Source organism: Neofelis nebulosa, chromosome 8 (assembly GCF_028018385.1).
Source record: "Neofelis nebulosa isolate mNeoNeb1 chromosome 8, mNeoNeb1.pri, whole genome shotgun sequence".
NCBI classification, from domain to species: domain Eukaryota; kingdom Metazoa; phylum Chordata; class Mammalia; order Carnivora; family Felidae; genus Neofelis; species Neofelis nebulosa.
In genome coordinates, this window is record NC_080789.1 from 49149105 (window position 1) to 49159485 (window position 10381).

The following is a 10381-nucleotide window of genomic DNA, read 5'->3' on the forward strand; positions in this document are numbered from 1 at the left end:
GAGAGGGAGACACAGAATCTGAAACAGGCTCCAGGCTCTGAGCTGTCAGCACAGAGCCCGACGCGGGGCTCGAACCCACGGACCGTGAGATCATGACCTGAGCCGAAGTCAGACGCTTAACCGACCAAACCACCCAGGCGCCCCCCCAGTATTTTTTTTTTAAAGTAGGTTTCATGCCTAGTGAGGAGCCCAGTGTAGGGCTTGAACTCACAACCCTGAGATCAAGACCTGAGCTGAAATCAAGAGTTGGATGCTTAACTGACTGAGCCACCTAGGCACCCCTGGACCCCACTATTCTTAATTCTTCACCCCAACACCATATTCCAGTGGATAAATCAAGGGATAGGTAGGCCCAATTTTTACTCCTTTTCATAAAGTTGGAAATATTCCTTCCAGTAAGTCACAAAGAATTTGGCCATTGGTTTCCTAGATGGTGGTGAGTGCCGATGGTGTGTCACAAGGTTTTGATAAGCCTTTCTTGTCAGTCTGTCACTTTGTGAGCACATTATCTGGGACATATTTTTCCTTGAGGAGAGCTACAACAGAACTTGTAATTTCCATACTTTTCACTTGTTTAACATGAGGCTTTTGTCCCACAGATAGGTTTTGATCTTGTTTATTCTTTGGGAAGATAGCCCCTCAAAGAGTTTTCTGGCTTTTGCACATAAAACAAAACATGGAATTGTCCTAGTAAGTAGGGATTGGCTAAAGAGGCATAGCATCATGTTTCCAAAATTAACCATAAATTCTATTTAATTAAAACCCAGCTTCCTACAGGTTAGCTATGATAGCATTGTGATTAGAACTTGAGGGAAAATAACTCAGAGCAGATCTTCAATTAAGCATTCAGGTTCCCACTTATTCAGAACCATGGGTAAATTTCTAGGTGAATATGCTTTTAGGGAACAAACGAGGGTTACAAAAGGAATACAACAATTTCTGGTTTTAGGGAACACAGTCTAACATGGGAAATGACACATAAATCTGAGAATGAGGGGTCAGTGCTCTTACAGAAGTATGAACCAAGGGGGTCTGGCTGACTCAGTCAATGGAGTGAGTGACTCCTGATCTTGGGGTCATGAATTTGAGTCTGGCGTTGAGCATAGAGTTTACTTAAAAAAAAAAAAAAAGTATGAAGCAGGTTCTAAGCCTGAGTAGAGGATATCAGTTTAATTTTAATAAGGATATTTTGGGAGAACCTGTGGAGATAATGGTTTTTATGTGGGGCTTGCATGGATGGGTATCACTCTGAGGAGCAGATGACAGGGAAGGGAACGCAAGGGCAAAGGAATAACATAAACCAAGGTTCACGCTGTGTTCTTTTTACAAACGACTAATCATCTAACCTGCCTAAAGAACAACACATAACTTTTCTCGAGTGCTTACTGCATGCCAGGCAAAATTCTTAGCAGTTCACATGGATCATGTGATTTAACTTTCAACTGAAGCCTGGAAGGAGGTACTGATAGTCGTCCTGTTTTAAAGACGAAGAAACGGAGTCATAGGAGAGTTAAGAAGCCTCCTCCAAATCACATAGCCAGATAGTAGTGGAGCCAGGATTCGAGTCCGTATCCATAAACATAATAGTCCAGGGTTTAGAGCATGCAGGTTGAAATGCAAGGTGGGCTGGAGGGTGGAGGGCTTTCTGTACAATCCTGAAGTGTTTTACTTCAAAAGTAAATTACCGAGGGAGGAGAAAGAATCCTATTTTTTTAATTTTAATTTTTTGTATTCGGAAGGCAAAGAAAAAAAAAGATTCTCCATTATTGTCTATTTGGTTATTAATCGACCATCTAGAGCTATACTGTTCAAAACCGTAGCCTCTAGCCTCATGTGGCTACTGGGCATTTGAAATCTGACTTGTCCAAATTGAGACATGCTGTAGGTGTAAAATGAATGCTGGATTTCTAGGATTTAGTATGACAAAAAAAAGTAAAATATCTGAATAATAATTTTGTGTGTTGGTACATATTGAAATGATATTTTGGATAGATTGGTTTAAATACAATATATCTTAAACATTATTTTTGCCTGTTTCTTTTTACTTTTCTTAAGAAAGCTGCTAGAAAACTTTAATTTATCTGTTTACCTTAGATTATATTTCTATTGGGCCCTTTGGGTCCAGGGCAATGCAAAGCTGTGGTAGATATGTCACTAACCAACTTTGATGAAGGACTTCCTCACCACCCTCGTCTTTGAACCACATTCTTTCCTTGCTTTCTGGTCATTTGCAAGAAAAACTTTAAAAGGCACCCCCTTTGTAAAGGTTGGAGCACCCCTACAATTTCCTTTTTTACTTCCTCCCGACCACAAACAAACGATCCATGTGCTTGGTGGATGAAAACTCCACATTTTGCAAGAGGAAAGGATGGAGGTGCAAAAAAATTTCCAATCCCTGAATGGTGTGAAGTAAAAGTGCTTTCAAAGGATCCCACAAGAATGGTACAGGTGGGCATAATGGGTCTGTCTCATCGTCAAAAGACCCAGAGAGTTGAAAGGAAACTCTAACTACAACACCAAAATGCCACAAAACCATAGTTATTAATACAAACTAGCATCTCTGCCTATCTGTCACCATCTCATCTGAAAAAAAAAAAAAAACTTGTGAAAATACGTAATCCTGAGGACTTCAGCTAGGTATAAATACCAGCAGCAAAAGGAGATGTAGTACATTTTTCTGATTGTCTGCTGGTCGGCTATTAGAAAAGAAAGATCGGCTAAATCCTTCGGACCTGATCAACTTCATCCCGGAGCTACTGGTTTCAACTACTTCGGCCCAACTCTCCGAAACGATGAATTACACAAGTTTTATTTTCGCTTTTCAGCTTTGCATAATTTTGTGTTCTTCTGGTTGTTACTGTCAGGCCATGTTTTTTAAAGAAATAGAAGAGCTAAAGGGATATTTTGTAAGTATGACTTTTTAGTAACACTCGCTGTGGTTGAGATGAATGCATGTTGACTTGGAGTTGTGTCTATGATAGGTTGCCATCTCTAGGCCATAGTCATCTTGAGGAGACTTGGTGTAATGTTGCCTGTTTACCAGACGCGTTGTTTAACTACATGATCTAGATGTCGTTTTTACCCTCTGTTCAACTTGCTATAGAGATTTAGGGGGCATTCATCAATCTTCCAGAAGGTGGGAATAATATGGGTATAAAGGACAGTGATGTCGGTAATTTTGTGGTGAGAATCTATTAGATTGTGATGTTGGGTAGTGTGCCTATTGAAACAATGACTAGCCATCTTAGACGATCAGAGTACGCTGAAAAATCAGGAATGATGGTAGCAATGGAAGGTCAGGGTTAGCATGAAGAATGGTAATCTGACATAATTAGTGAAAGAATGTGAGGTCCTTAAGTTCGGGCTTAAAAAAAGATTACAAGTGTTTTGCTCCAAAAAATGGTTTCAAAGTTCTACTGCCGCGTCTAGATGATCTAGGAATTATTCTTGAACTCAGTCACTCGCTGAGATTTTGTAGGAGTTATAATCTGGCTCCTATTAAAAAGGTTTTCATTTTGTTTTATGAGCTTTTTAAAATTTTATTTATGGTTAATTAAAATAGTTTTTGCATTTCAAAAATTTTGTTATTGGTCCAAAATGTAGCTATTATAACTGTAGCTGGTATACTTAATATTCAAGCATTCACAGGCTATTTATTCTCACATCGTCAAATCAAATCTCTGTCTCACACACACAAACATTTGGAACTATCTTTTAAAGCTGACATAATGCCACATAGGAGGGCACAGGTAGATGTTATGAAGACCAGTACCATAGGGGGGCAGTATTTTATAGTGATATGATTTGGCTGAATTTTTTTTTTTTTTTTTTTAACTAGGCTTGAAAATACTTTCTTTTCCTTACTAAAATTATTTGGGATAATTGAAGTATCACTGGCCTTCTGGAGTTCATTTGTAATATTGCAGTTTAAGAGTATACTAGAAAATAAGAAAGCTAAAATAGCATGATGGTGTTTGGCTATATCCAACACAACAGCTTTAATAGCGTTGAAAAGAAAATCAGCGAATATTGTCAGCACTAAAACTTGAAGTGCAGTTTTGGGGAAATTAATGGACTAATTGTAAACCATGTTTCTTTCTTTTTTTAGAATGCAAGTAATCCAGATGTAGCAGATGGTGGGTCGCTTTTCGTAGACATTTTGAAGAACTGGAAAGAGGTAAGCTGGGTATTTCCATTTGGCTGATTTTCTTGTTGCTTATTTTCTGATGCATAAATTCACATCGACCTCTCTTTGTGATCTTTTCTTCCAAGGAGAGTGATAAAACAATAATTCAAAGCCAAATTGTCTCCTTCTACTTGAAAATGTTTGAAAACCTGAAAGATGATGACCAGCGCATTCAAAGGAACATGGACACCATCAAGGAAGACATGCTTGATAAGTTGTTAAATACCAGCTCCAGTAAACGGGATGACTTCCTCAAGCTGATTCAAATCCCTGTGAGTTGATCTTAATTCTTTCTTTGGTTTCATTACAGAGGATCTTGCAAAATACCTAATTTCCAGAAAGCTGATCAGCTACTGGGTACAGTTGGTAAAACTGTGAAATGAACCCATGGTCCAAACTCCTCCTTAGTAATTCCATTTGTGCTTTGGGGTAATTTTGCTAAGCCTGTACGGAAATCATTTAATTTTGTGATTTGGGGAAATGCTGGCATTGTCTCTGTAGTGCAAAGGCAGGTGAACGGACAAATCCAGTGAGGAGGAAACAGTGAAGGAGTCGAGGGGAGTATTGAGAAGCACTTCTCTCATCGCCCCTTTTTTTGTGTGAGGGAAATTCTCTTGCTTTGGCTGGGAGGCTGCAGGTCTTAATGGAGAGTGCAGTGCAGAGTAGGGGGTGGGAATGGAGAAGATTTGTGCCCTCCTCCCAGCTTGGCCACCAAGGAACCACGTGACTTCAGATGAATCACAGGCCTGACTGGTGCTCACTTTCCTCATCCTACAGAGAGCCTTTTGGGCTCACTCTAATTTCTATGGTCTCCTTTGCTCTAAAACTGTATAATCACATGAATATAAAAAAGGGAATGAGATAGCAAAAACTATGGCCTTTGAAAAGGCACTAGGTGCATTCCCCTGCCAGGCTCTGGTCAACCCCTCATATTGTGCAGCCCAAGTAGTGGTAAGAAAGTGTTTTTGTTTTCAGAGAAGAAAATAGAATTTATATCTTATGAAAAAATTGTTCTATCAACTTTTGGATGCTAAACCGTCTCAGCTGGAGACATCCATCAGTTCCCAAGCCTTACCTGACGAAATTATCTTGAGTCTTAAAGTTATGGCTTCTAGAAGTGGAAAGATAACTTTGAAGCATAAAGACGAATCACATTTTCCAAAATTTTATCTAGGAGACAAAGGCCTCCTGATTCCTCTGGGTGTGGCTTTGATGTAACAGATGTGAATGAGAAAGGGAGGGGTCCGGTGATGACTTACCCTCTCAGGATTTGGCAGCTGTCACTCTTCCTGGGCCTGCCTTTCACTTCTCTCAGATAAGCCCTCTCAGATAAGTGCTTGTTCTTCAGGATCTCTCTAGTCTCAAGGTGGTACAAAAGTGGTTTGGAACATTATCAGACCATTACTCTTGTCCACTGACAGTGTTTTCCAATGTTCAGTGGATCTCCTCCAGCCACATGCTAGAGCCTGAAAAAGTCCTCATTCCTGACCCAGTGCTGCCCCTGGCTTACTGTTCAGTCCTGGGTGGATCTCTTAGTTTCTTGGTGATACTTTGAACACCGGAAAGTAAAATTTATCACTTGCAAACGCAGCTCACAGAAACTTTTTTCTACTCTGCTGTAACTGGGCCTTGAAACAAAATCTGTGGGTCCCGTCCTTCCCAGAAGCTCCAAGCCTCCTGCTTCATGATGGGCGATTTTGAGTGAGCTGTCAACAATTGCGTCCTCTTGCTCCATTGCTAACATATTTAAGAATGCTATGTTTTTTAATAATTAGTTCTGAAGCCTAGATCCCCCTAGTTATTCTCAGAAATGTAGCAAGGTGGCCATAGTGTTTCCAGTATTAGAAAAATCGTGGCAGAGCCAAGATGAAAGTAAATGCTCCCTATTTTATTAAACATGAATTCACCTAAATGGTCCTGTAGGTTAGAGTAAGGAAATAGTTCAGTTTGCCGGGATAGAAAGGTGCAGGGAAATTTGCTGCAATTCCTAATTTTAAACGTTCATACCAGTCATTGATGACTGCCATGTAAATATGATTAGTGTCTATTTTTAATCCCACTGTGGAAGTGATGAGACTGAGCTAATTTGGGGGAGATGAAACATTACAGTATTCATCTGTCCTAGACTTGGTGTTTGCAAAGTACTGAGCCTGTATTCATGGTTCTCAAACTTTGGTGAGTAACAGAGGGACCACACAACTTCCTGGGTCTTCTCTGACTTCATGTATCTGGGTCTCTGAGTTCTTCATTAGGTCTCCAGGTTGTTCTACTACATGCTAAAGGTGAGGACCATTGACCCATAGTAACTTATTTGATTAATCAAAGACTAATTAAAGTCCAAGGTGGGTAGAATCGGTAGAGAGCCTAGAGGTGATTGAAATAATCTCCTCGTTGTTTTGATGAGAAAACAGAGGTTCAGAGAGGTTAAGTGACTGGTTCAAAGTCACAGTTATTGCACACACAGGATCCAAACCCACACTTTTTATCACTCCACCTCAAGGCTCTTTTCGCTATATAATTTCGGGAATTCTCTAGCAGTAAATTTAAGGATGTGTCATGTACCCCATCATATTACGGCACAACTGGCAATTTAATTACAGTTTTAGTCTTAAGTGAAGAAACCATCATTGTATATTAAGGTAATCAATTGACAATGAAAATCATTTTTTTTGAAGGAGTAATTCCATTTTCCTGATAGTAATAGCAGAATATCCTGATGGCTTGTATGCCTGATATTAATTTTGCTGCTTTCTTTTCCAACAGGTGAATGATCTGCAGGTCCAGCGCAAAGCAATAAATGAACTCTTCAAAGTGATGAATGATCTGTCACCAAGATCTAACCTGAGGAAGCGGAAAAGGAGTCAGAATCTGTTTCGAGGCCGTAGAGCATCGAAATAATGGTCATCCTGCCTACAATATTTGAATTTTTAAATCTAAATCTATTTATTAATATTTAATATTTTACATTATTTATATGAAGAATATATTTTTAGACTCATTAATCAAAGTATTTATAATAGCAACTTTTATGTAATTAAAGTGACTATTAATATATATATTATTTATAATTCCTGTATCCTGTGACTGTTTCACTCAGCCCTCTCCCCTTCTTTTTCCTGACTAACTAGGCAAGATTATGTGATTTCAAGGCTAAATCTCAGGGACCAACGAGGCAGCCAATTTAAATAAGACTCTGTGGGCTGTGCATTTATTTCACTTGATGATACAATGAACACTTATGAATGAAATGATGCCATCCAGTCGCTGCCTATTTGGGAACATGTCTGTGTTATGAGCCACTGCTCTAATGGCATGTCAGACAGCACTTGAATGTGTCAGGCGATATGATTTGTCTCCTGATTAAGAAAATAGCATTTCTTTTCATGCCTGGTGTTTCAGAATATCACTGACAACTGTGACTGTACCCAAATGGAAAGCAATTAATTTGTTTAGTTTATGAATATTTAATATATATGAATAAAGTATAATTTCATAACTCTTCATGCTGTGTCAGACTTTGTCTAAGTGAGGACTGGGGTAAATGAACTATACTCTAAGGAGTTAGTAGCAAGAAAGTCATTTTTTAGCTGTGGAAACCTTAGAGTTGAGTTTAGCCCCAAATGTGGTGTTTCTCTCCACTGGCAATTTGTTGGTTTCCACTGTTCCATATGGCAGCTGTTTGAGTTATCTTTCCAAAATAGAATTTAATTACATTACCATTTACTTTGGAGCTTCTGCCATGGAAAGTAGTCCAAATTGTTTAGCTTGGCACACAAAGATTTATTTCTACACCTTCGTCAACTCCCGACGGCATCCTTTATCTAGGCCTCCCCCATCTCCGCTGTCCACCTTGGGCAAACACCACCGGCTATGGAATAGTGAGTGTGAGCTCTAAGTCGAGGGGTCTGGATTGGAATCTTGGTCCTGCCATTACAAGTCGTGTGACTTTTAATGAATTCTAAGCGCCAGTTTCCTTATGTGGGAAAGAAGAATAATTGGGCCTTCCTCATAATCCTGTGGTGAAAGTTCATTCTTTCACTCAAGAAATATTTATTGGAGCAACTACTATGGGTCTGGTGATGTTCTAGAGACTTAAGTCACCATCATGAACAAAACAGACAAAAATTCCTGCCCTTGAAGAATTTCAAATTTAGCAAGGGGGAGACAGATCATAAACCAAATACATAATATGTTAGTAAATTGCATACTATATTAGAAGGTATTAGGTGTTGTGCAAAAAGGGTACGGCAGGATGGGGGAAGTGGGAACACTGTAATTACAGCTGAGTGGGTGGGCTAAAGGGTTAAATGGAGTGGTTAGAATTGGCTTCATTGAAGAGATGACTTTGAGGAAGCACTTGTAAGAGGCAAGGGAGGTAGCCATTCAGATTCCAGGCAAGGGGGATATCCTTACAAAGGCTCTAACGTGGAGATTTGTCTTGCATGATAAGAGAAAAGGCTAGATCTGTCTGGAGTTGAGAGAGAAGTCTGGACAGTTGATATACATTTGGGAGCTGAGGCATATAGAAGGTATTTAAAGACCTAATACCAGGTGAACTTGTGAAGTTCATGAGTGTACAGAGTGAAGAGAAGGAGCTCAAGGATTGAGTCTCCAGGCATGCCATCATTAAGAGGGTAAGGAGAGGGGTGCCTGGTGGCTCAGTGTGTTAAGTGTCCGATTTCAGCTCAGGTCATGATCTCACGGTTCATGAGTTTGAGCCCTGCATCGGCTCTGTGCTGACAGCTCAGAGCCTGGAGTCTGCTTTGGATTGTGTGTGTGTGTCTCTCTCTGCCCCTCCCCTGCTCATGCCCCGTCTCTCTCTCTCTCAAAAATAAATATTAGAAAAAGAGAGAGAGAGAGAGACTAAGGAGAGCCCAGCAAGGGAGACTGAAAAGAAATGACCAGTGAAGTAAGAGGACAACCTAAAAAGTGAGAGAGACACCCTGAAAGCCAAGTGAAGAAAGGGTTTCAGGAATAAACTGTGTCAAGTGTAGATAGGTCTATTTAGATGAAGCTGAGAAGTGACCCCTGGATTTAGCAACACGGAGATATTGGACAAGAGCAATTCTGATGTAGGGTAAGATTGAAAGCCTGATTGCAATAGGATTAAGAGAGACACTAGAGACAACAAATCTGGATAAATCTTAGAAGTTTTGCTGGAAGAAGAGCAAAGAAAAAGGTAGTTGTCAAGATATGGGAGATGAAAAGAAGTTGTACATTTTTTGGTTGTTGCTTTTGATGGGAGAAGAAACAGCATGTTTATGTATTAATGGAAATAATCTAACTATGGAAAAAATAATAGATGATGTAGGAGAGATGGGGAGAATGTCAGAGTGGCTTCATGAGTATATAAGAGAGGTCAACTGCGGACACAGGAGGAATTGGCTTTAAGCAGGTGCATAGAAAGTTTATCATTATTAATAGGTTAGAAGGTAGATTATGTGGTTGCTAATGTTAGCAAGTGGTTAAATGTGATGGTGAGAAGTTGGAGAAGTTTTAACTATTTGTTTAAAGTTTTTTCAGTGAAATAGGAGACCAAAGTTCACAGAGGAAGTGTTGGAGGCTTGGGAGGAGCAGAAGAATGAAAAGATCACGGGAGTGCAATGTGGATTGTCAGGCAGCTTTAAGGGCTCACTTGAGGTCCACAATCATGAAGTTAAGGGACACCAGTTAGTGTAACTGAGTGGTTTTCTCCATCTATATAGAGTTGTTGGTGAAGATACAGAGTAGTCAGAGAGTTACATTTAGTAGACTTTAATTTGGCCAAGGAAGTAGGACAGAGGAAGACAGGACAAGGAGGTTATGGGGATAAATTGGCAATAAACTCTGAGCTGATTAAAGACGGGAAGGAATATATCCAAGGTGAAGGAGGGTAAAGAAATAGAAGAAAGGATATTTGCCCCACCTCCAGGCCCAAAAGATGAGAGAAAACCAGCCACCATTTGAAGGGGACAAAGGTGAAGGCGTGCCCTTAGGAGAGAATCAGTTTCTGTTTTCAGTATGAGGAAGTTGAGGTGTAATGGATTTAGTTAGTTCTGGACTGTGAATTCCAGAAGACCCAGTGAGTAGGGGTAGGATAGGAGGTCATAAAAGAGAATGTACATAAGGATGTGTTCTGAGTCTTGGACTTCTTATGATCACTGACATAAACAAACATAATGGGTATAGTGAGATCAGTTCTGCTGGCTTTGGGGC

At 39.9% G+C, this 10381-nt stretch overlaps 1 protein-coding gene across 1 annotated transcript; it reads left to right on the forward strand.

Moving 5' to 3' along the window:
- The first annotated feature begins 2692 nt into the window (after window positions 1-2692).
- On the forward strand, window positions 2693-7687 carry IFNG (interferon gamma). The gene is made up of 4 exons (XM_058742090.1): window positions 2693-2906; window positions 4109-4177; window positions 4273-4458; window positions 6950-7687. Exons 1-4 carry the CDS (start codon window positions 2793-2795, stop codon window positions 7082-7084), a joined length of 504 nt encoding a protein of 167 aa, XP_058598073.1. The 5' UTR covers window positions 2693-2792; the 3' UTR covers window positions 7085-7687.
- Window positions 7688-10381: the final 2694 nt, after the last annotated feature.